At 42.7% G+C, this 26,868-nt stretch overlaps 1 protein-coding gene across 10 annotated transcripts in view; it reads right to left on the reverse strand.

The window, feature by feature from the left end:
• LOC310693432 (uncharacterized protein) overlaps positions 1-26,868 on the reverse strand; it is a 126,667-nt gene that overhangs the window by 77,549 nt on the left and 22,250 nt on the right. For 4 of the 10 annotated variants that reach the window (XR_014519164.1, XR_014519165.1, XR_014519168.1 and 1 more), the window contains 2 exons: positions 11,806-11,867; positions 2,294-2,366 (listed from right to left, as the gene is read on the reverse strand). Coding sequence is in view for 1 of the 10 variants with exons in the window: in XM_083475466.1 (XP_083331592.1) it covers positions 2,294-2,366 (73 nt within the window). In the remaining 9 variants the exon portion in view is untranslated. Of the gene's footprint in view, positions 1-2,293; positions 2,367-5,324; positions 5,394-10,529; positions 10,649-11,805; positions 11,868-13,574; positions 13,860-17,395; positions 17,447-26,868 lie in introns of those variants that run through there. The other 6 variants (XR_014519166.1, XR_014519167.1, XR_014519170.1 and 3 more) reach the window with 5 other exon arrangements.

The raw sequence follows: 26,868 nt of genomic DNA on the forward strand, positions 1-26,868 counted from the left end.
GCTGCACATCTACAGTAAATGTAACAGAAAATTCAGTCGCACAATAAATTCCCCCACATTAGGCGCATGGAGAGTTTCTGGTTAGCTATTATTGCACATCTTCAGGCTACTGTGAAGGTGATGTATTGCTATTTTTAAAAAGTAAACATCACTTCTCATTTACCTGTCAGAGTTTGCTGCATTGGTATAGGTCTTTAACTCTTCTCTCTCCTGCAACCCTTTTCATTATTTGAACACTTACAATCTGGGCAGATTTCATGATTTTGAAGTGGTGGTGAGGATAGGCTTAGCAACTTGCTAGATACCTGGACCCATCCAAGTACAGTCTGTCCCAGTTCTCAGTTGGCTCATATTCAGAGAAGACCCAAGAAGGATTGAAGTCCTGCTATTTCAGTGAGCACTTGAGATCTTCCGACCTTTCTTTGACTTGAGGAATCCTTCTTGATTCTATGATTCTTTCCTCCCCACTCAAAGACCAATCCTGCTCAATCCAAGTTCTCTAGCTTCTTCTTCTCCTATATACAATTCTGTACAAGAGCCTCTGTTTCCCTTGGCCTCCACCATGTCACACTTTAACACTGCATAATTGCACAAAGTGCAAATAGATAAATAGGTACCGCTCCGGCGGGAAGGTAAACAGTGTTTCCGTGTGCTGCTCTGGTTCGCCAGAAGCGGCTTAGTCATGCTGGCCACATGACCCAGAAAAACTGTCTGTGGACAAATGTCGGCTCCCTCGGCCAGTAAAGCGAGATGAGCGCTGCAACCCCAGGGGCAGCCACGACTGGACCTAATGGTCAGGGATCCCTTTACCTTTACCTTTAACTCATAATCTTAGAAGAATCATAGAATCATAGAGTTGGAAGAGACCACAAGGGCCATCGAGTCCAACCCCCTGCCAAGCAGGAAACACCATCAGAGCACTCCTGACATATGGTTGTCAAGCCTCTGCTTAAAGACCTCCAAAGAAGGAGACTCCCCCACTAACCAGGTCATCAACATTGGTTAGGACCAGATCTAAAATGGCTGTTCCTCTTGTTGCTTCTCCCACTTTCTGGACAATGAAGTTGTCTGCAAGGCCAGTGAGGAATCTGTTTGACCTTATGCTCTTGGCTGAGTTTGACATCCAACAAATATCCGGGTAATTGAAGTCCCCCATTACTACTATCTCCCTTCCTTTTGCATGCTTGGCCATCTGTTCCAGGAAGGCATCATCTATGTCCTCCATTTGGCTTGGGGATCTATAGTAAACTCCCACAATGAGGTCACTGTTATTCTTCTCTCCCTTAATTTTGACCCAAATGCTCTCACTTTGGCTTTGAGGTTCTAAATCTTGGATCTCTTCACAGGTATACACATCCCTGACATATAACGCCACTCCTCCTCCTTTCTTGTCTGGTCTGTTTCTCTGAAATAGATTGTATCCCTCCAAGAAGAAATTGCAGGTTTCATCATTTCTGAATGAAAAGTGTACATTTCCCTAATACCAAATCTAGCACAGAGAACACACAAGGGCCTGTTTTTATTTCATAACAAAAATGGAAACGTTTCTGTATTTGTAACAAAATGGACTGTCCAACTCAATTTGTAAAGGATGCATTTGAAAATCAAATGCCCATGACGATCACTGCGCAAGTGTTGTGTCGCTTTCAAGACATCAGTTTTCATCATAACACTTTTCACATGTACCCTGCTATCATGTTGGAACTAAACCACTCTGACATCTCAGCAGTGTTGATATCATTTAGCTAGCAGGAAGTTATAAAGCTGTGAATTGAGATGAATGGATTTCTAAACTGTCATCTTGTATTTCATTTTGCATAATGTACTAGGGTATCCAATTGCATTTGAAAAATATATAAAATACTAAAGGACTGATGAGACTAGATCACTTGAATCATCCATGTTGAAATTGGAGGCAGTGAATGCTTATTAGCACCATGCTCCAGGATACAGTCTAAATTTTTAATAGCTGTTAGACATTTTGAGTACCCAACTTTGGCTGATCTTTAAAAAGAGTTCTGTTTTAAATGAAAACTGAGTCTTTGAAATCAAGACCTCCTAGCATTCAGGGTGTTAAACATTTTAAAATGTATTTTCCAGATTGATTCATAACACAACTAAGACTAGGACACAACTGGACTGAAATTAGTTTTCACCTTGATTCAAACACTTTCAGCCCTAGAAGGTGAAAAATTAAGATCAGTCACAGATCTGCTTCCATCGTCTGAAGAACCGCACCATAGAGAGAAATTGCTAAAATCACACATTAAGGTAACAAAGTAATTCTACTTACTACAAGCTGCAGGTCCTCCACCTCGATCCCGATTTTCCTCAGTTGATTTGGGATGTCCCTCTCCATTTCTTGACTTGGCAAAAGATCAAGACTATATATCAAACTCCATTGCTCTGCTCTTGTCTCAGAGAAATCCACCAGGATCCCTCAACATTCTAGTCTATTCTGGAGAAAATACTCCTGTCGCCTGCGGCCAGTTTTTAAGATAGGCCTCAACTGGGGTTCCAATTGTGGCACAAGCATGCAAAAGGTCAAAAACACCAGAGGCAGATGACATGGTCTAAGACAGGTTGAGGGTCAGGTTCCACATCAAGTAAGCTGACCTGGAGCTAGAGGAGTTGGGAGTCAGTCATGGCTGTATAAGAGTTGGTGTATGGTATCAACCGATAGTATTCAGGTTGTGGGGTTAGCTGACATATTTAGACTAGAATGGCTGTGAAATTCCAATATTTAAAAAGAAGCACAAGAGTTTTGTGTCTTTTTTTAATGCCTATCTTGATTTTTTCCACTGAAACAGATGAGCACCACCTGGACAAAATGACCAAATATGCACCACATTGCCAATTCACACGTGTCAGGCTTTGCATACATGAGCAGTTACAGCAATTGCCAAGAAAAGTCTATAAAGCTTCCTTGCATTTAATGACAGGTGTGATGTCCCCATTTATGGGGTCCCATTTATTCCAAGGCTGGGTAATAGAGGAAATATAGCAGAGGGAACTTTTACAAAATCAATGTGCTCAGAAGCCTTTTGGGGGTTTTTTTAAAAAATGTTTTTTTCAAGTGCACCCTCACACCTCTAAGTATAATTGCTGTAATTGGTGAGAGCAAATTTAAGCTGCAGGGCTGTGAGTTGGGAGACCCATTTGCTTCCCTTCTGAAGGATCCCGTTTCCAATGAACAACTGCACTGCCCACTCTGGCAGTCTCTCGGTTGGATTACTGCAATGCTATATGCATGGGGCTGCCTTTGAAGACAGATCAGAAACAGCAGAGGGTGCAGAATTCAGTGGTCAGGTTGCTAACTGGGGCAAGACAGTCCAAACATGCAACCCCAATTCTAGCAGGACTGCAGTGGCAACCAATTAGTTTCTGGTCTTTGGTGTGTTTTATTTGTGCATTTTATATAATGAAGAGCTGGGGGAGGGTGCTTACCCTAATTCTGACAGTGGCGGGAGTTGACATCAGTACTGGACTCAGCCGGCTGCAGGGGCTGGTGGGATTGCTCACCAGTCATTTTAAATTTTACATGGGCTGCTCAGAGGCCAGAAGAGTGGGGACCTGGCTGGGCTAGTCTTTGGTCTGGTCCACTCGCAGGGCATAAAAGCTGGCTGGCTGTGCTGCTATCTGGTCGCCGTATTTGGGATAGGCCTGCAAATAGCTATATCTTTAAAGGAAAGGAAGAAGAAGTCCAGGAGAAGCCCTGGATCCTGGATTCAAATTACTGATGTAAGCAAAATAGCTGGAGTTGAACTTTTGTGTAGCCCTATTTAATATGATTTATGCTTTTAATTTCCTTAACATCTCTAAATTGTAAATTAATGGGTTGTGGGTGCCTTTTAGTATTACAGAACCTGAAAATAAGCTTGGGTGATTCAACTGAGTGCTTTTACTTTGTAAAGGGAAAAATGGTTCTTTTTTATCTCTGAGAGCAATCCACATGTTGGGTAAACTGATCAATTGCTGACTAGCTCCATTCAGGCGGGCTCATTTTGTCTTCTCCCAAGATTTAATCCATCACACTGTTTTTTTCTTGTCAACACAACCAATGAACATCCACTTGATAATGAAGAGCCACAAATGCTTGGAAACAAATGTAGTTCATTAGGTAGAAAGATAGCCTGGCTGTTTAGGTAGCAGTGGTGGTGCAGAGATATCTAAGAGCAGGGAAAGAGCATTTCTGGGATTATACACTAAAGAAAAATTGCCAAATGGCTATATGCATCCCTGGCATGAGGGTCAATGCAGTGGTTATAATCAGTCATGTTTTGTGTGATGATACTTTCTGGTACAAAGAACTGCCCATGGTAGCCATTTTGTGCAGGCACTTTTTTCATTTTTTACCATTTTTGATGATGTGTTAGGCCTCAAACTTGTATGGAATGCACATCATGTGATCTGAACAGGGCCGGCCCACCTACGAGGCAAGGTGAGGCAACCACCTCGGGCGGCAGCATCCACAGAGGCAGCAGCTCTAATGTAGATCTTTATTCCCTCCTTGTTCCTGATGTAGATTCTTCCCTAGCAGGGTGGGAGATGCCATTTTGTGCTTTGCCTCAGGTGCCAAAATGTCTTGGGCCAGCCCTGGATCTGAAAGCCCTAGCCAGAATTCCAGATGTCTGGGAGCTGCCTCTGTTAACTCAGGGGTGATTAAAAGGAACTCTGTACAAGCTTGGAGATGCTCTCCAGCATTGCATGTTCTGGAGGCCTTGTATTAAAAATAGCTTTTGGAGCATAGCCCTCTTGAGGGTGGGTGTAAAAAAATAAGCTCTGTTTGCAAGACCATCACTTAGTGAGACATACCATCTGTGGGCCTGGTGTGGCTGTGACATGCTGCCCATTTTTGCTGAGGAGAGGGGGAGATACAAAGCTAACCAGATACTTAAGGGCACAGGTGCTCCCCACCAAACCCAATGTACTTCAGATGTTTGTGCTGGGCTCTGCAGGTGTCATTCTTGGCCACAATTAGTGACCAGAAAGAACCGCAACAGGCAGCATCAATCGTAACCAAGGACACCTTCAGCAGAAGGGAGGAGGGTGATATCTTTCTTTTCTAATTGAACAGGACAGTTAATTGATCATGGAGGTTTTGTTAGAGATTCCATTACCATGAAAATGTGGATCTGTGTCACCCAGAAATACTTGCTTGCTGCTTAATAGAGCTACTTAAAGGGGCAGTCCATTAATACTGCAATGTGATTTCCCTGACATCACCATTACCAATCAGAGCTTCCTTGGATGTCAAAATATGCTATTCCAGTGGAATAAGAACAATGCAAAACCCAGCAATTTTAGCTACCTACTACCATCACCTTCTATTCTAGGCTCTTTAGTAGGTTGCAAATCTCAAGCAAAGCACAAGATGGATGGTTGACCTGGCGCTCTCTGGATGAAGGAATCGGACGCAGATCACATTGTGTGCCAAAAATCAGTACATGATGATAGAGGGTAAGGATTTGCTGAACTAAATACCTGAACTGGAATACAAAAAGGGAGGTGTGAGGAGGTCAAGAAACTAGTGAATGAAGTATAAGATATGAAAATACTAATCTCTTTTCTGTTTTTCTTTTTGGCGTTTCTTCTTCTTCTTTTCTATTTTGTCAACTGTCCTCTATTGTGTACTTCTTATGTGTTTTGTTTTGTATTTTTTCATTTTTGTAGTTTTTCTTGGTTTTTATATTCTATGTTTCAATTTTGAAGCTTTTTATTGTTTATGAAACTTTAATAAATATTACTTAAAAAAAACAAAAAACAAAAATCAGTACAGTACACAAGCAAGGCAAGGGCTGGAGGCACAGCAGGTGCAAGGCTATGTTGTTGACCCAACAAGTGACAAGCTCCCTCGGATCCAGCTGGAGTATCTGATGGCTCCTGAATGGGCAGAGGATCTGACCAGTAGGAGTGACGCAGGAGGCTTATCCTTCTCCCTGAGCTCGGTGGCGCTGGAGGAGAAAATAGGGACATTTCAGGATCAAATCAGAAGCTGGGATGGATTTTGTAATTCCGAGACTATCCCTGGAAAATAGGGACACTGGGGGGGGGGGTGTTATGTATTTAATCATCCAAAACTTCCACCTGAAACCATAAAGCTTGAACCAGACCCTCTACAATTAATTACAGCAGTGCCTGGGGAACGGTAGAGGGGACAAGTCTCTGTGCCTTTCTGCCCTAGCAACTGTACACAAATAACCCAAACATAATTTCTGCTCCAGAGGATTTTTGCACATCAGATGCTGCACTAGAACAGCAGTGTGATAAAATAAACAGATGGAAGGGGAGCATAAGGTAACCAGGAGGCAATTATGATTCACATTGTAAGCAGTCGCAAGACAACAGATGCTGAGACATCGCTCTTACAGATGAAACCGGCGCAGGAATGGTGCAAGGACAGCCCATATTATCATTCCCCTCCCACAAACCTTTATTCACATTGCTGATATACTGAATACATAATCCTACAAGGTGTTGTGAATGTTCTTTTGCTGGTCCTCCTTAAATGATGCATGCCTAAAGAAAGCAGGGGCATCTCAGGTTCCCTACCGATCAAAGTGGGACACACAGAGGTGGCCCTTCCAGCTGGGCCTTTACCAGCCAACCCTGAGCTCCCAGCTGTAGTTCTCTGACATGTTTTTTATAACCCACATCCTTCATGCATACCCCTTCAGGGGCTGCACTCTTGAAAACAGGGCTCAGTTCAAACTCCTCAGTGTTTTTGTGCCCCCTTCTTTGGGCAATTCCATTGTTAACAACAATTCCACATGGTTAACAATCCCATCCAACCATTTTGGGTTGCCAACAGGATTTACTGGCTCCAATTATCTGCTCCCCACCCCCATGCAGCAATCTATTGACCATAACTGGTGCTTATCTCTCTATATAATAAAAATATAATAATGTCATCACACAGTCCCCATTGGATGATTTGTAGTGCCCCATCACAAGCCTGGATTCACATGAAGTAGGGGCCGGATAGAGAAATAAAAGTGAAGGCAGGTCCACAACAGCAGTGGCCAAGGCATGGGAGCAAGAAGGGAGGAACACAGAGGGGGAAAGTGATGGTTTAAAACAATGGCAGAGGTTTGAGTGAAGTACTGGGAAATATCTGCAGGATCCACATCCTTTATGTTGCTCATGTGAAGCAGCTGAGGAATGGAAGAGGAGGAAGAATGAGGGGGGTGCAGTGAGGGGGGAGGATCACTGAAAGGAAAGAAGTGGCTTTTTAAAACAATGGCAGAAGTTTGAGCAAAATGGGTGTGTCAGTAAGCCTGGGTGGCACAGGCTGATGCACAGGAAAGGAAATTTTCCTTCTGTAAACTTCATTAAGTAAATATATCCTAGTCATAATTTCTAGTTTCTTGCTTAATTTTCCACCTTTATTCTCAACACAACATTTTTAATCAGTATCTTACACATATCACATGCTAATTTTTTGGGGGGGGGGTGTTCTGCACTTCTGCTGACTAAGGATGTTGGGATGATGATATTAACAATCATGTCTTGAGTCCTGCAGTACTAACAGATGCATGAAGGTCCCAATGGCTTGGAAAACAGCAACATATGTTGCAGTCATTAATGGCTTTTTTGCCTGGGTTTAGCAGCAAGGGAGGCTGACACAACCGATTTGCTTTACCCTCAACAGGAGAGAGAGTAATTATGGAAGAGGATTGTATTTAGAAGCCTGTATCAGAAGGAACTAAAAATGAGTTCATCTCCAACCACATAACCCGTCCCCTATAATTCAGTGCACATTCTTTTTCAGCACAAAACATGCTTTGCTAATTATTGCTAGTTGTGTCCCGCCTCCGGTGGCGATTTAATGAACAAATTCAGCAAATGTGAGATAATATGAGTCCTCTGTTCCTACCTGCCCACACCCAACACCAATACAACAAATCAAAATATGCAAACTAGAGACAAAATAGATTTCACAGACATAAAACTTACAAGTTACATGAACTTGAAATCTGAATCTCACAATTTAATTTAAAAAAATTATGAACTTTAAAGGCCATTTTAGTTATTTTAAACACTAATATGCCAGTTTTCCAGCATGTCAACAAGATGGCTTCTAAAACCCGAAGGCCCCCAAAAGATATAAGGACAGACAGTATTTAAGGAACATGAATCCCAGTCCTTGTGGAACTGTTTGGGCAAAACCACCTCCTTTCAATGGCTCTGGAAGAACACCAGCAGACACTGCTGTCAATGAATCAAATGGCTATACATGCTGCCATCTGTTGACATTGAATAGGAGACCACCACCGGCATTGCCCACCAACTAAAGCTTCTATCTTCAAATAGGAGCACTTTGATTGACAGAGAATCTAGCAAAACCATCACAGTGAGTGACAGATTGTCCACATCTGGGAGGTTGGAGCCTGAAACTTAACAGGTTTCAAACCACCTGGGAAAAACTCCACTGACAAAATGACAGTCAGAGGCAGAGATCTCTTCTCCTCATGATCACCAACTCATGGACCAATCTTGAGCCTGGCACAATGCGATTCCATTCCAAAGGGATTTGTTTGCAAGATTAACGTTTGCCTAGCAGAAGAGTACTTCACCCATAGAATAAAAATTTATCAGTGCTCAGCAGAGGATAATTTGGCTTGGAATCCATTTCCCAAATAATTAACACCTGCCCTTGGGTTGTGGACAAAAGGATTTTGTATTCATTTTGTTGACAGACCGATTTGAGAGCACCGAGGCAATGCTGTTTGACAATTGCTGCACATACTTCATTCTGCGGAGGAAATGCATTCTGCTATCTGTCCAATCAATTATGCAGACAAAATGAATTTCATCATAATTCTGTCAACAAAATGCTAACTTGCTTTAAATTATTCGTTTGGCAAAATAAATTAACTTAAAATCCCTTTGTCCACAAAATAGATTTAAGCATTTAGGGAAGTCTTGTAAATAGTCTCTTCTGTTAGTTTAGTGTGTGTAATACAAATCTATGGCTTAACTGATCCTCCCTCTTTGCGAAGGGAAGGGCTGCCTCTGGCTGCTCCAGCCTCGCTCTCCACTCTAAGGTCAGGCTAGCATCCAGGGAGTTTATCCAGAAAGGGGGGGGGCAGATAACAATAACATGGAGTGGCTGGGCCGTGCAATGGGATCCGTTTTCCCCCTGACCCTCCCCCTCCCTCCCCATTCTTATTTAATCCCAAGCAATTTTCAAGCAGAGCTTGACACGAGTTATAATGGTAGCGTTCCCTGGCCAATCACCCTGCCAGTAATTCAAACAGGAGTGCTGGATCCTTGGAGTACGAGTCTGACAAGGAGTTTCTTGGACAAAGCTGAGCATGAAAGAGCAGCTTAATGAAAGACCGCTGTGCGAATGTCCTTGTGAGCTTTATGTTAATCTGAAAGAGAGCCTCACTTCTGTCCTTTTAAATCAATTTTGCTCAAAAGCAGGGCTTATCCAGGCGATTTTTGGAAATTCAAACATTACCCGTAGAGTTATAGCTACATGTCTATAGAGAGTGGGCATGGGCAAAGCCAAGGGGGGGCAGTTGCCCCCCTCAGATCAAATAAAATAATAGAAATACTTAACTAATGAACCAATCACATTGGTTCTCCCCCCCAAGTCCTCCCCCCCCCCACAGGTCCTGCTTCCCCTAACTAAAATACTGGCTGTGCCCATGGTAGTGGGGTAACCTTGCACATTTCTTTTTCTTTTTGGTTAGCAATGGGTGGCGGTGGGATAGATTTGGCACAGACACTCCAGTTGCTGACCCCTCCCACTCTGTACTAGTTCTCTGCTGTTCCATTTTAAAGAATTAGAGGAGTGCTGCACTACTTGATTAGTACGGTAGGGACTGCTGAACCACGAAGGAAGAAACAGTAGGCCACAAAATGGCCTGGGAATGACCAAAAGGATACCATGCAGATGCCACGGTCACTAGCCAATAGGGGCCATGAAACTAGCATAACTGCATTGACCTAGAAGGGGAGGGAAATCTTATTTCCAAAGCAGCCTAAAGCCAGAATAAACATTGCTGTCTGTGAATGGCACTGTGTGTGTTTTGCTTTTGTTTCTTAGGGCCCTCCTGCCCCCTGCTTTATTATACATTGTCAACACACCCTGAAACTGTGTCACGCAGGGGGGAGTATAAAGGATTATTTGGCCCTTGCTGTCGCTGAGGGAGTAAAGCCAAGTTTGGATTGTACCATTTCAAATTGCTGATAGAGAACCATAGACTGAATGCTCCTCTGCATGAGGACCGGGGAGAGGGCATCCTAAACCCAAAAGCCTAGTCAGCAGGGAGAAGGCTAAGCTAGAACCCCCCCCCCCCCCGCCAGCATCAAATTTGCCAGGCACAGTGCTGATGTGCACAAGAGATATTTAAATAATCTGCACCTCAATTTGTAATCCAGCAAGGTAAAGCTCATACACACATTTACCACCTCAGTGGAAACTAGGCACCTCTCTCTCGATTGTCTGCATGTAATGGAACAAGAATATCTTGTCTCTAGCGGTCCTGAAAGGCCTGCCTCTTTGGCCATTTTCTCACCTTGCTCCTGTTCCCTGCCACTTCGTCTAGTTGTCATTGTGCCCCATACTGACCACTGTTTTGCTGCTGTGGTGAAGTATAAGATGAAGCTATGAGGAATGTCTTCTTTTAGGATTCACCTGCCAGGCAATATGAGTTTCTTAACAGTGCTTCTACAAAACATATTTATTGGTATTTCACAAACAACCCACGGACAATTTTAGGCCAACCAACTAGCAAGGTTTGCTGGACATATAAACCTAATATAGATTGGTTATTTTTAAACTATGATGTGTTATACGTGGTTTGTTTGTTTGTTTGTTTGTTTGTTTGTTTGTTTGTTTAATTATTATTTGATTCTTATACCTGTGGTTAAACAGGAACTGTAATTGTGTGTTGTGCTTAAATGATGTTGGTGTGCAGTAAGTACTAGACTAGAAGGTATATATGCATTTATTTCAGTATTTTATGCAAATTTTCATGTGTGGCCTGAATGGAAGCATAATACTGTATTTGTCCAGACAAGGAAAGTTAACATGTACTATGAAAATAGACTGAAATTTTGGGAGTAGGGCTTTTGATTCAGAGACATTCTGGATTATTGTTTTTTTAAGGAGTTGCAGAAAGGGAGAATGCAAGGGGACATAAATAAGAGAAAATGAACATCACAATGCTCACAAGAAAGGAGGAGGCTGGTAAATGGTGATCCATTATTATGCCTGAACAGAATTACATATTCATGAATTCCAAGGTAATGTATTATATTTCTCTCTTGCTTAGTTAATAAATCACTACTTGATTACAAAGGATCTAGATAGAAGAGGAGCCTTTCTGGAAAGCTGCTTTGGCAGATGAGCAACAGATTTGTGAAGAGTTCTATTCTCTGACCATGTTTGGCTGTGAAAAAATGAAAGGGGGAAGAGTAATGTGGGCATGGCTGATTTTAGCCTTGCAGACAATTCTAGCAGCAGATAACTATCCCCGATGGAGTGAGGTTGTAGGTCTTTGCTTGGCTTGATTTTCATTATCCCTCCCTGACAGCCAACAGAATGTCTATTAACAAGTGCAAAGAAGGTTATGAAAGAGCCATGCAAACCACACTGATCTTGAGCTAGTAGGTCTGTCTGTTTGATCTATGAAAAATGTGCACTTGCACAATACATTTAGAGTTGTCCAATCCATCAGACAGATCCTTCAAGGGTCATCGCTCTCAAAAGAACGTAACGGATTCAGGAACAGGAAGAAGGAAATAAAGGTTCATTCTAAAGCTGAACTATAAATAAGTAATTCTACTTACTTTGGCTACAGAATCGTACTTCCTCCTTCCTTCCATTGCTCTGAAGATATAGATACAGATATCTACAGATATAGAAAAAACGCTATGAAAATGCTATTAAAAACATTATAAAAATATAGATGCAATTTGCCATTGAGCTCTACAGCGCCATCTGGTGCCACATTTTTATAACACACTTACAACGTTATAATAGCAGCTGTGTAGTCCTGAGATGTTTTTTCCTGATTCAAAGCTACAAAAGATAAAGACTCTGATGCAGATTTATTTTTCAAAGAACCCTAGTTAAGTCCCTAAAATAAGTTCAACAGTGTGCTTATAACAAGCACAGATGTTGTTCCCATATAGTTCCCAAGAAATTAGACCAAAAGCTCATCATTAGTCATGCTTATTAATATCTGTAGGCTTACTCTGAGTACAAATAGCATTGACTACGACCCTATATATTTTTAAAAGTTCTTTTTCAAATCTGTTCAAATGTGCTTTGTTGAAGCAATTGTATCCTCTTAAGATGAATAACTAACAAATAGGCCATCTTAAGCAGAGCACCTTCTACTGACCAAACAAGAGAATGAAATTCCATTCTTGCTAGATCTAATTAAATATTGCATTGTGGTATTTAAATCTACATTAAAGCCATTAATATAACTGAAATTCATCCATTGAGTTTTAACTCTTCAGAGATACACCACTGCCCAGTTTTTACAGTGGTGCATTCCCTATGTTTAACTACCGGTACATAAAATTAGTCTTTAATAAAGCAGCCCCTTAGTCGGCCATAACAACCTTATCTTTCATATACAGCAAAACACACTGGAAAACAAATGGTGATTCATTGTTTTTGTGTCTGAAAACTCTAATAACACTCTAGTGGATTCAGCTAAAACTTTGCCTAACAATTAGATCTATGACAGTTCCATTTATCTACTATTTCAGCAGCTTTAATTTGCACCACTGCATACTGCCTAATGGTTCTGCAATTTTTGGTAAGGGCAGGATATGTGTATATGTTTGTGGGTTATAGTGAATAATCTGAAAGTTACATTTTAATAAATTGCTTTATAATTAATTACACTAATTAAATGGCTACTGGCAGGTATTAGTAATGGGACACCATTTCAATCTTTGTGCAGGGAAATTAAACCATAGAGGAACAAGAGTGAATGAGAAGTGGTATTACAGGTTCAAGAGTGACAAATGGTTACTCAATCTAAAAAGCAGTTAAGTAAAAGTACTTGGATGGCTGGTCATTTAATGCCATTGACTTTGTTGGTACAAAAGAATCATATGGCCGCTTTTCAACATACGTTCACATTTTTGCCAACGCACAACAGGCTTTTTCAGTCAAGACTTTTCCTGCCTCATGCACGGTGCTTTTCTGTCTACGCACCACCATCATTGTTACGATTAGTACAGCCATTCCTTTTACTACTTTTGCAATAGCAGAATGCCTATACTAAAAAACCAAAATGTTTGTTGCACCCCAATGAAATATATACCAATGGCAAATAATACAGTAGTAACAGTGGCAGCAGTGGCGGGCATCACGTGTGCATGGTGTCAAACTCGGTCTGCCACCCCCCTCCAATGGGGGGCAAAGCATCCCTGGGACAGAGTGCCAGAGAACTAACCAAGAAGGAAGTCTGGCAATTCTCAAATGGACGCAAGGACACTTTGACATGTTCCCTTCTTTGTAAATGAATACAGAATCATTTCAGAAAAGAAGGAAATTATTGCTGCCTAGGGTTCTACTTACAACTCTTACAACTCACCCCTGTGTTAAAATGGGTGCACTGATTGCCATTGCTAATTTGTTTCTGGGTCGAATTCAAGGTGCTCACACTTGTGTTCAAAGTCTTAAATGACTCAGGTCCCAAATATCTGTCCGACCGCTTCCGACACTCTCAGGTGTTGAGATCAGTAGAGGGAGCCCTCTTGGCAGTTCCACTGTCCTCAGAGGTTTGGCAGGGTAGCCCAGCAGAGGGCGGCCCCTCCCCACAGAGGCAGGTCTGCCCCCTGCTTGATACCCTTTCCATCCCAAGCTCAGTACCCTGACCTATTTCTCGTAGAACTCTGACTCACTACAGTTAAAGAAAAAGATCCACCCTTCTTTCTAAACTGATGTCTTCTGATGCCATCGCATTCCACTGGTGCCCAGTGTTCCTTGTGTTCTAGATGCAGTTATTGAGCTCTGCGATTTGATCTCGCGAGGACAGGGCTTCAGGTCAAAACCCAAACGCACCACAATTCCTGTTCAACAAAGCACCTACCCTCACCCTTTTGGAACTGGGCAGCGGCCTTCTCCTGTGCTGATGGGGACTTGAGTTCAGGCCAGGCCAGTCCTGTTTTCCTTCCTATATATTTTGGGACAAACTAAGCGAGCCTTCCCCAACTGGGTGCCCTCCAGATGTTGGGGAGCACAACTCCCATAAACCCCAGACACTTTTAATATTCAGTTTAAGGCTCTTGCACTGGAAACAAGATCAAATTTCCATGTATGCCTCCTGGCCAACCAGAGCTGTTTTAAGTTACGAATGACACAAGGCCTTTGAACTAGAGAGCCACACCTTATTGAAAGACTAAATAAAACCTGGGTTGGAACTTCAGATTCTATCATGATAGAACTGCTAAGAAAATACAGAATGGATTTGTAAGCATTGCAAACCCCGCAAGCAAAGAAGCTCGTATGAGCGTCTAAATTCAAAATCCAGGCAAACAGAATATGTTGAGTGTTGATCTAAGCATATCCCTTTGCTATGTACTCATACCATATATTATTTATTTGAGGAGTTTATATACCACCTATCAGGGCAAAGCCCTTCCAGAGAAGCTTGCAAAAACTGGTAAACAACAATTTTAAAATAGGGAATGCACAAAAACAGCCTAAATCCAATCTAAAAACAGTAACAGTATAAACATGCAGCGCACAATACCTCAATCCAGCACAAACTGAAACAAAGGTTAAGATATGTTTTAAAAAGACCTATACGAGGTCATTCATAACTCTTTGGGGAGTTGCAGAAATCTTGGGCCACCACTGAAAAGGCCCATTCTCAAGCACCCACCAGCCAAGCATGCAATTCCTACAGGAAAAAGCAGGTTTCTCCATAGTTTTCAATACTGGATCTCAAAGCAGCTGTCTTATTACAAAAGAATTTCAGAAACGGACTTGAAAGAGAAGTTGCTGAATTACAACTTATTACTAAATTGAAAACTATGGAGAGACCTGGTCTGAATAGAGATATTGGATTCTTGTCTCATTACACATGCTAAAACTATTTTCGGTTATCTGCATTCTATCCCTTGCTTTTTCCTGTAGGACTAATTGCAGTCATAAACAGGTTGACCATACCTATTGAGTCAATCACCCATCTCCTACTACCCTTCTGAGTAATACCCCTCCCCACCCTCCCACTATACATAAGGGTCTGGTGACTTCTCTTTCAGTGTATCTGAAGAAGTGTGCATGCACACGAAAGCTCACACCCAGAACAAATTTAGTTGGTCTCTAAGGTGCTACTGGACCAATTTTTATTTTTATTTCTAGAAAGAGAGAGAGGGAGGGAGAGGAAGATGATGGGTAGGAAACACTTAAGAGACATAAGGAGCCCCTTTCGGGGGCCCTGGCGCTGCTGGGTTAACAGCCCCCCCCCGAATCTGGAATGCGCAGCTGCTCTTCTTCTTTCCTTCTGTTGCAGCTCAGCAGCGGAGCATCCGTTGGGCATGCAAAACGTTCCATCCCCTGTGGCACCTCCAGGTGGGACTGGGAAGGTCCCCTTCCTGAAACCCTGGAGAGCTGCTGCCAGCCTGTGTAGTCAATATTGAGATCAATCCATCAGTGGTCTGAGCTTGGGCAGCTTCCCATGTTCCCTTTACATTGCTTAGTTTTTTATTGAAAGAGCCAGCAAAAAGGTAAGAAAATCCCAGCTGGACCTCGCCAAAGGCCATCTAACATTTATGCAGGAATTAAAGGGTTTGGGGGCAAATGAGCTGAAATAGCTCCCCAGACTCTTGTTTAGGGGTCCCTCTAACCTGACATCCGAGCTGTGGGGAGGCTACAGAGCAACATGGGGGGGGGGCAAAATTAAGGGTGTTGCTCTGTTGTGTCTGTTGTGAGCTTTCTTGCTTGAGAGCTGCCTTTCCCTTGGAGGCTGTCTGCCCCCTGCCCAAGCCCTGTTAGCCTTGTGTTGCCCTGTGGCACGGAGTTCCAGAGATGAACTCCTGCTGCAGCTCTTTCATTGCAGGGATTTTTTGCTGCCGTGCTGCCCATGTTTTTACTTTTTGCTGTTTTTTCCGCTGCTTTCCATTGTTTTATTGCATTTTAAATTGTTTTTGTTATACAGTAATGCTTATTTTAAACTGTTATAAACCATCTTGCGCTGGCCTCTGCTTAGGAAGTCTAGATATACATGTTAGGATTAGGTATTATACAAACATACAAAATGGAGCAAATCATAATTTATTCTGAACTCCCATTTCAGGTAGTGTAAGCTCTGCAAGGAGAAACCTGATGACAACAGCAGCAGAAGTTGCCCCCAAATTAAACTACGTCCCCCAGCTTATATGTATTTGTATGCCATCAACAAACTGGATTTGAAGGGCAAAGTTTATTTTTTTCCAAAGCACCCAACAGGCCATTGGTTTCACCCACTAGTCAGATGGTTCCCATATAGCCTGCAATTGCCGTAGGGATATGCAGTTCTGTATTTCTTCCTGTACAAATGTGATAGCTACAAATGAGAAGAAAAATGTCGCTCTTGATCTAAACCAAGACCATTGCTGATTTCTATTCTTAGTGAATCAATACTAATCAAGCATAATTATCAACTCAGAACAGCTGCAAGCCATCAGGCGGGGCTTGATTCAATTGCACTTTCGTGATGACACTGCAAGTCAATACATTCTGCAGACATTCTTTATTAAAGAAAGAAAAATCTAAGTTTGGGACAGGAATGTCATAGGGAATACATTTACAAGACAGGGCTTTCCATATACACAACGGCACAGTATGGGACTATTTAACCAATATAGGATATTTATCACTGTCAATTTCAGTTCAGCTACCATAAGTCTTTTCAAATTTGTTGCAGAACAGGTTGTATTTCTTATGTTACTGTTCTCTGTCTGAGACAGAGAGATAAATGTTAAACAGACATGAATGGAAACAGAGATTGGGGCGCCTACAAACGTGCAGCAGGATTGCCATTTCCACCAGCTCCTCATCAATCAGCTGATTGCCACAGTAGTCCAGCAGACCAAGGGCCAAAGTAGATGTTACACTAAAGTGTCAAGAGAAACCATGCCAGGCTTTCTTTAAAACAGCATCATCATACTCGGGGGTTGTCAGTGGGCAGGGGTGCTGACTTGGGCCCCACACTGTGGGTACCCAGCACCCCACAGTCCTTCTGTGGACTGGCAGATTTTCACTTAAATTAAAAAATGCAGAAGATAGCTACATATATGTCCTGTGTAACATCTAGTTTGACCTGTGTTCCCAGAAGCGATTTACATCACTGCTAATGTATCTCACACAGTGCAATTCTATGTGTCTACCCAGAAGTAAGTACCATAAAATTCAATGAGGCTTACTCACAGGAAACTGGGTATAAAATTCCAGTTTCAGTGTGTCAGGGAACTGCAACCCAGTTCTGCAGGATTGATTTCTGGAGCATCAGCATATGAACTGCACATAGTACCAATAATAATAATAATAATAATAATAATAATAATAATAATAATAATAATAATGTTATTTATATCCCGCCCTCCCCAGCCGAAGTCGGGCTCAGGGCAGCTAACAACAATAAAACAGTACAAAAGTACAGCACAAACAACTCTCTAAAACCATTCATTATAAAATTAATTCAAATCAAGCCACTGTCAACCATTGGGCCAGAGCTCCGCGAAGATTGCCGAGGGAGGGAGTCAGGCTGTGCCCTGGCCTAAGACCTGGTGGAACAGCTCTGTCTTGCAGGCCCTGTGGAAAGATGTCAAGTCCCGCAGGGCCCTAGTCTCTTGTGACAGAGTGCTCCACCAGATCGGAGGCCAGCCTAACTTCTCTGAGGCCTGGGACCTTCAAGATGTTTTTATTTGAGGACCGTAAGTTTCTCTGTGGGGCATACCAGGAGAGGCAGTCCCGTAGGTACGAGGGTCCTAGGCCGTATAGGGCTTTAAAGGTTAAAACCAGCACCTTAAACCTGATCCTGTACTCCACCGGGAGCCAGTGCAGCTGGTATAGCACCGGGTGAATGTGATCTCGCAGCGAAGACACCGTAAGGAGTCTCGCTGCAGCATTCTGCACCCGCTGGAGTTTCTGGGTCAGTCTCAAGGGCAGCCCCACGTAGAGCGAGTTACAATAATCCAGTCTGGAGGTGACCGTCACGTGGATCACAGTGGCTAGGTCAGGGCAAGAAAGGTAAGGAGCCAACTGCTTAGCTTGGCGGAGATGAAAAAATGCCGCCTTTGTTATAGCTGTAATCTGCGCCTCCATGGAGAGGGAGCTATCGAAGATTACACCCAAACTCTTAACGGGTGGTGCTGGCACTAATTGCGCCCCCGGAAGAGATGGGAGTTGCCCCCCCAATCCCATATCGCCCCGTCCCAGCCACAGGACCTCTGTCTTCGAAGGATTTAGCTTCAACCGGCTCCCACGTAACCATCCAGCCACAGCTTCCAAACATCTGGTCAGTGTGTCTGGGCCGAGTCAGGATGGCCATCCATCAACAGATAGAGTTGGGTGTCATCAGCATACTGATGGCAACCCAGCCCAAATCTCCGGACAAGCTGGGCGAGTGGGTGCATAAAGATGTTGAAAAGCATCGGGGAGAGTATCGCACCCTGAGGTACTCCACACACCAAGGAGTGGCGCGATGACAATTCCCCCCCAAGCGCCACCCTCTGTCCCCGACCAGAGAGCAATGAGCGCAGCCATTGAAGAACTGTGCCCTGGATCCCCACGTCAGCAAGGCGGTGGTCCAGGAGTTCATGATTGACCATGTTGAAAGCTGCTGACAGATCTAGAAGAATCAGCAGCCCCGACCCGCCTCGATCCAGCTGTCTACGAAGATCATCTGTTAGGGCAACCAGAGCCGTCTCGGTCCCATGACCAGCGCGGAAGTCGGACTGGAATGGATCCAGAGCCGATGTTTCATCCAGAAACCCACCAAGTTGTTCGGCAACCGCTCTCTCAATCACCTTACCCAGGAATGGGAGATTCGAAACCGGGCGGTAATTGGATAGATCTAAAGGATCTAATGATGTTTTCTTTAAGAGCGGGCGCACCACTGCCTCCTTCAGTTCCCCTGGGAATGTCCCCGTGCCAAGGGACAAATTGATGATATCCCCCAGGAGGGCCCGCACCTCGTCTGGACACGCTCTAATCAGCCAAGACGGGCACGGGTCGAGAGGGCAGGTGGTGGGCTTTCCAGCTCGGAGGAGTCTGTCCACATCGGCGGGGGATATCCAATCAAAGTGGTCCAATACTGGACCCAAGGACAGTCGAGGGGCCTCCAGTTCCTTTATTGCATCCAAATTGGCAGGGAGGTCATGGCGGAGCAACAAGACCTTCTCCGCAAAAAAGCTCTCAAATGCCTCACAGCTGTGTGTCAAATTGTTATTTAAATTTGGCTGTCCCTCAAGGGACGTTAAAGACCTGATTATACTAAATAATTGCGCCGGGCGAGAGCTAGCGGAGGCAATGGAGGCCAAGAAATAGGACTTCTTAGCGGCCTTCACTGCCATCTCGTAGGTTTTCATAAAAGCCCTATAAGATGTTCTTGAGGCTCTGTCACGGGCACCCCGCCATACTCGCTCTAGCCGTCTGAGGTCCCGCTTCATTTTCCGGAGCTCCTCGGTAAACCAGGGAGCCCGGTTTCTGTGGGGTCGCAGAGGGCGCTTAGGTGCGATCTCATCGATGGCTGCCAGGAGCTGGATATTCCAGCCCTCAACAAGCTCAGTCAATGAGTCGCCAGGGGGAGCAAGGTCCCGCAAGGCTTGGCGGAATCTATCAGGGTCCATCAGCCTCTGCGGGTGAGCCCAAATCGGCTCGCCACCTAAGCAGGGTGGGGGTGGAAAGTCAATCCTGGCTTTCAGAGCGTAGTGATCAGACCATGGCACCTTCATCGAAGGAGACATGATCACATCTATACCTACGCCAAAGATCAAATCCAGCGTGTGGCCTGCTTGATGTGTGGGTCCCGAAACAAACTGGGAGAGCCCTAGTGTCGCCATGGAAGACACCAGGTCCAGAGCCTGTGAGGAGGGAGTGGCATCAGCATGGATGTTGAAGTCCCCCAATACCAATAGGTTAGGGAACTCCAAGGCCCAGCCGGCCACCGCCTCCAGCAGGCCTGACAGGGTGGCTGCTGGTGTGCTAGGTGCGCTAATGTGCATAAAATATCATTATCTGTTTGCAGGTACAGGATTGAAGGAAAACACAAAACACAACATGGACAAAGTATGGACTGCAATGTACCTGGGGCAGGAAACAGAAAATAAAGATTCCCCCGGGGGGGGGAGAAGAATACATTTGGAGTGTATGGTTGAAGTGATAAGGAACTTTGGCTTCCCTCTGCATGCTCTCACTGGTGATATTGCTCACAATGCCTGTCTCCACAAACTCTAAATTTTATATTATATTAGAGAAATATAGGTAGAGAACAGCTTCCCACCTTGCTAACAAAAGGAATCACATATGAGCCATGAAATATCTTCACCTTGGAGCATCATAGCCAAGGACTTCTGTACAATGAACAATCAATATCACCTTGTGCTTCTTGGATTCTATTCTTATTCTGAGGGGAGCAGATGATCTTTAGCATGCAGTAATGGGAGCTGGGTGGTGTTATTTCAACATTTACCAATCACAGAATTCCAGGGAGAATAATTATATGAAATAGACCTTAGTTTGCCCATCAGTAATTTGCTGAGTTTGCCATCTCAGCAATATTTGAATATGTCACATTCCTTTTGTATTGCAGTCAACCTGACAACCATGTGGAAGCAAATGTCAGAAACTCCAAGAAAATGAAGGCATTCGTTGGCCTCATTAGCTGCAGAAATACAATGAAATAAGCCCTACATAAAAGCAAACAAATAGGAACAAAATGAATAGTGACATCGACAAGCAAAGTCAGAGTATGAAAGAAGACCAAGCCTGAAATGCCAATTAGAATACAATTAACACCTAATGTCAAGACACAGAAGCCAACACAGGTCTTGTGTTCAAATGTTCATAGGAGCAGGATTACACCCACTGCCCCCTTTTCCACATGTTCATTGTAATCCATAGCCTATCGGATCAGAATTTATGATGGATGCATGGAGGTTAGTCTGGGCCAATGGGCACAATTCCAATTCCTTCGTGTGTCTTTATACAGCATGCATATGATGCCCAAACAGGTGATGGGTAAATCCAGAAAATGACACCTCCCCACAGTGTGTATATAATCACTTTGTAGGTAATGAGGATTGCCCTTCCCAGTTGGTAGGACTATACATACAACTAGTTTACCAATTGGTGACAAGCGAACTATGGCAAAATGGATCACAGCAGTACCACATCCTTTGTGCTGCAAAATATTATTGCCCCTCTTCCATCAGCTGAGCTGCTGAGATGTGCAGAAAGGCATATCCCACTGACTGTAGTGACTAGGCAAATTATATTTGTTGTTGTTTAGTCGTGTCTGACTCTTCATGACCCCATGGACCAGAGCATGCCAGGCAGTCCTGTCTTCCACTGCCTCCTGCAGTTTGGTCAAACTCATGCTGGTAGCTTCGAGAACACTGTCCAACCATCTCGCCCTCCATTGTCCCCTTCTCCTTGTGCCCTCCATCTTTCCCAACACCAGGGTCTTTTCCAGGAAGTCGTCTCTTCTCATGAGGTGGCCAAAGTATTGGAGCCTCAGCTTCAGGATCTGTCCTTCCAGTGAGCACTCAGGGCTGATTTCCTTCAGAATGGAGAGGTCTGATCTAAAAATAGCCCAGAAATGGCTTTTGGGGGACGATTTTGGCAAAACTAAAAAAACCAACCCAACTTTTTTTCACTGTTTGAAATATGGTACCCCTAACAAACTGTTGAAATTTTGGTTTCTGCACTGAAGAATTAGAAAAATCCTTCCAGACTTATTTGATTGTGATATCTGGACCACACCTTTTTTGCTCGTACCAAATACTTCCAGCCACATATATTTGTCAGCATCTCCGTTATGACCAAGCTTCTTCAGTATCATCTACCTGATATCCTGTTGTCATCAGTGTGTCTACAGGGTTAGCATCCATCAGGTTCAGTTTGGTTAACAGCATTTTTCTGTGACTGGTGTACTAAAATATTACCATCTTGGTCTCTCTTTATTTCCAGATATAGGTAGTTGGTTACCTCACCAAGATCCTTCATGTCAAAGTGCTCTTTCAGTAGAGCTAGGGCGCTATTGTACAGCTTGACATCCCTCCAAAAGAAAAGAATATCATCAACATAAAATAAGCAATACAGCTTCTTTTGCCCTTCCTCTTTGACAAATACACATGGATCAGCTTTACCTTGCTGAAAACCTAGAGAAAACAACACTTCAGTGAGTTTAGACTGCCAGCATCGTGCACTTTGTTTGAGACTGTATAGGGACTTCTTCAGAGAACAAACAAATCCCTGTTTTACCTGTATGCCATCAGGTGGAAGCATATAAAGTGATTCACCTAAGGTTCCGTACAAAAATGCTGTATTCACATCGTGATGAGAAATGTGTAGATTCTCTTCTGCAGCAAGTTTGAGCATAAGCCTAATGCTCTCATATCTCATGGTGGGTGAGTAGGTCTCATGATAGTCTTCTCCTGGTATCTGTGAAAAACCTCTGGCTACCAATCTGGCTTTGTGTCTGACTATCTTGACATTTTGGTCTGTCTTTGCTTTGACGACCCATTTGCTGTCAAGCAATTTCATCCCTGGAACTGTTTTTTTAAAAAAATATTTATTACTTTTAAACCTTACAAAAAGGAAAGAACAAGAAAAAAGAAGAAAAACATTCAGTACAATATATAAACAATACACAACACAACATTAACACATTAAACAAAACAAAAGCAAAAACAGTTCAAAAAACACACATCATACCATCTCAATATCCTCTCTTTCATTCCCTTGTTTCATCAACCTCCTCTCACCTCCCTTTTTGTATTCCATTTCTATTAATTGTTTCAGCAAATCCTTTCCATCTTTTTCTATTTTCTGTCATATGGTTATCTTAACATATTTTAACCTTATTTTCCATTAAAACTATAATACTTATTTATGCTTAATTCCTTAAAACATTTCTACTAAAGCCATATAATTTCCTTCCAACATTTTTCTAACATTCATTAATTTTACATTATTTCCATATATAGATTTTTAACTTTTTCCAATATTCTTCCACCGTCTCTTCTCCCTGGTCTCAGATTCTGCCAGTCGTTTCCGTCAATTCCATATAGTCCATCAACCTGGTGATCTTCTGTCCGAGGCTCTTAACTCTTTTCCAAGTCCCTTCTGCGAGTCTTCTTCATGTTTATACATGCACTTTACTTTGTCTTCTCCTGATCTTGTTCTTATTTTCCTTCCTTTGATGCTGAAAAGTAAATCTCGAGGAAATTCCCACCTAGCAATGTTTTTATTCCTTCTCTACAAATCAGCCAAATCTCCATAGTTAAAACTAAAATTCACAAGATATTTCCAGTCGTATTTCAAAGTTCCTCCAAGTCTGGCAGTCCCCACAACTCCAGTCTCCTCCTGACCCAAGTCCAAGTCCCAAAAGTCGATAAATCCCTGCATGAAGGGATCTGTCCAACTTTCCTTATCCAGTCCAAGCGGGGCTCCAATCCTCAAAGTCTGGCTTTCTCTAGATTCAGTCATAAAAGGCATCCACTTATAGTCATCAAATTGCATCTGTGAGGCTGGGGCTCTAAACAACTTTCTCCCCCGCCTTCTCCTCAATTTGCCATGTCAAGGTAGATCCCTGTATCGATTCCTGAATAGTTTCTGTATTAATATTCACTTTTTGTCCCAAGTTAGTCACTTTTTGTTCCAAGTTATCAATTTTTATAATCATCACATCCGTCTTCCTATGGAGCTGTTCCAGTGAGTCATTAATCTTACATAATGCAACCACTAAGGCTTCTTCTGTCAACATTCTTAACAGTCCAAGGTCAATCCCAGATTCTCATGGTCTTCTCTTACAGCTGGAAATTCCCCGCTCAGCTCATGTAACAATTTCTAAGGCTTCCTCTAGGGGGAAACAATTTCTATTTGTATCAATCCTTTTAAGCACAATTCAAACAATAAAGTTAGTTTCAATTTTCAATTACATTTACTCCTTTTTAAATGTAGGAGACAATGGAAACAATGTATTTCTCTTCTTTAACTTACTGTCAACAAACGATCTATTCACAGTCAATGAACATATCCAAAACTTCAGTCCTACTAGCAGCCCGTTTCCAGGTTCAGAGCGGTGGTAATTTGACTTTCTTCACTCTCTCCTGCAGGCTTACGCGATCTAAAAATTCCCCCCTCTTCTCCTGCTTCCAAGGGGGGTTTGATGATTTTAGCCGATGGAAGTTTAATCCTTTATGAAAAGCTTTCCAAGACTTTAGCTTGCAGCCTTTTTGCTCCAGTCTATTTACAAAAGGGGAAGGCGGACTTCCTGTTTGAAACCTCCCCGTTTCGGTACCAAATTAAGGCGTTTAAAAATCCAATTTTCTGTTCTACTCACGGGTAGTTGTTTTAAAATCGAATTGTCCACAGGAAAAAGTCAGCGCTCTCCGGCAACAGCAATGCGGCTTCACTCCGTGAAAGAAGCAGTCAATTTGAAGCACCGCGCCACTCACCCCACGTCGCTCCGGATCCCCGAAACCGGGTTTCCCCGCGAGTAGGGGAGGTGCAAAAGGTGCCAGCCGAATCCCACGTTCACAGGCTTCTCCCGCCTGTGATTTTTTGTGGGTCCCCGCCTTCGCCGTGGTGGTCAGACCCTAATTTCCACGAAGCGAATTCCTCCTCAAGGAGCACAAGGAGAAGGGGGTGACAGAGGACGAGATGGACGGACATGACTAAACGACTAAACAACAACAACAACGAGAGGGACATTATAAATATTAGACAACTAATACCAGAGACCTTACTTGCCAAAGGTCTGTTTCAGAAACTCACAGGTGTTATGCAGAGGTGGGTTTAAGATGTAACTTAAATCCATGGAGACACCAAGGGGGTGTGTGGAGAACAATGTGAAAGTGGAATATACAGAAGGTTTGTACTGTCAAGGAATTGTTATTTGTATTAGCTCTGTTTCTGAAGTCTGGGGAAAACAGCCTTGAATATATATAACCATGTTTGCATTGGTTACAGGAACTAAAAACATTATACATGCTGAACACACTAGCAAATATCACTGCAAATGCCAACATTGTTTTTAGTATAAAGCTTAATTATGTTCTAATGGTGGCTAGAGGAAAATCTAGATGCTTTATTGAGGAAAGAACAAGAAAGTGTTTATGCAGAGATATTATTGCACACCTTTCTATCTTTTGTGTGCAGTGATAATTTGGGGGAAATACACTTAATTAAAATAGTTTTGGCAGAGTGTGTTAATTAATTAATGCTACCAAAATACTTTGAAGATTAAAGGCATTAGAGAAAAAACTGCAATGTGTACCTTGTAGCTACTGTTGGCCAAACCATGCTAATATAGCTGGACATAAGGAAAGAAACTGTCAGGCAAAACAATGCAGATTTCACTATGCCAAATGTGCATGTACAAAGAATGAGCACACATTATAGTGACACAGTCTAGAAGATTCAGAAAGATATTGGATGCTCAATGAACGTAATCAGAAACAGATTTATTTGAGACTATCAAGTTGGGCATTACTCTAAGTATGACAACCAGGTTGCTCAGCAGATGTTGTTGTTGTTGTTTAGTCGTTTAGTCATGTCCGACTCTTTGTGACCCCCTGGACCAGAGCACGCCAGGCACTTCTGTCTTCCACTGTTAAATTTTGATTTTTTTATCCTCAAAGCCCATTTTCCTTTTATCTTCTTTTAACAGATCGTTCACCTGATGGTATTGCAACCAGCCGGTGAATAGATCTTTTATTTCCTCATAAGATTTAAGTTTGGGCCCTTGTTCTGTTTTTCTTACCAGATCTTCGTAGGTGGCATACTTCCCTTCCATGTTGGTTTTTTTTATTGTTAAGACCTCTACCGGTGAAATCCACCAGGGTGTCTTTCTTTCAAGAAGATTCTTATTTCTTTCCCAAACCTGATATATTGGTCCCCTAAAAATATGGTTTAAGAAGGCCCTGTGGACTTTCACCTTCTCATACCAGAGGTATGCATGCCACCCGTACCAATTATTGAAACCTTCTAAATCCAATAGGTCTCTGTTCTCCAATTTTATCCAGTCTTTTAGCCAGAGTAGGCACGCTGCTTCGTAATATAAGTTCAAATCTGGGAGACCAAAGCCTCCTCTTTCCCTTTTGTCAGTTAATATTTTCATTTTAATCCTTGGTCTTTTCCCCTGCCAGATGAATTTCATCAGGGCTCTCTGCCATTCTTTACATTGTTTTAAACCTTTAATGACTGGGAGAGTTTGAAATAAAAACAACATCCTCGGCAAGATATTCATTTTAACCACTGCTATCCTCCCTAAAAAGGAGAATTTCATCCTCCCCCAGATTTCCAAAACTTTCTTTGTTTTTTTCCATGTGGCTTCGTAGTTGTCCTTATATAAATTTAGATTTTTTGCCGTAATCCAGACTCCCAAATATTTCACTTTTTTGACCACCATAATTTCCACTTTTTGTTCTAATTCTAACGTTTCTTCCTTAGTTAAATTTTTAACCAACATTTTAGTTTTGTTCTTATTTACCTTAAAACCTGCCACCTCTCCAAATTCCTCAATTTTTTGTAATGCTTCTTTTACACTATCTTGTGGATCTTCCAAAGTCAGTACAATGTCATCAGCAAAGGCTTTAATTTTAAATTCCTCCTTTCCTACCCTGATTCCTTTCACTTCTGTTACTTCCCTCAGTCTCTTATTGAGAACTTCC

This window comes from Podarcis liolepis, assembly GCF_965112155.1.
Source record: "Podarcis liolepis genome assembly, chromosome: 1".
Lineage (NCBI taxonomy): Eukaryota > Metazoa > Chordata > Lepidosauria > Squamata > Lacertidae > Podarcis > Podarcis liolepis.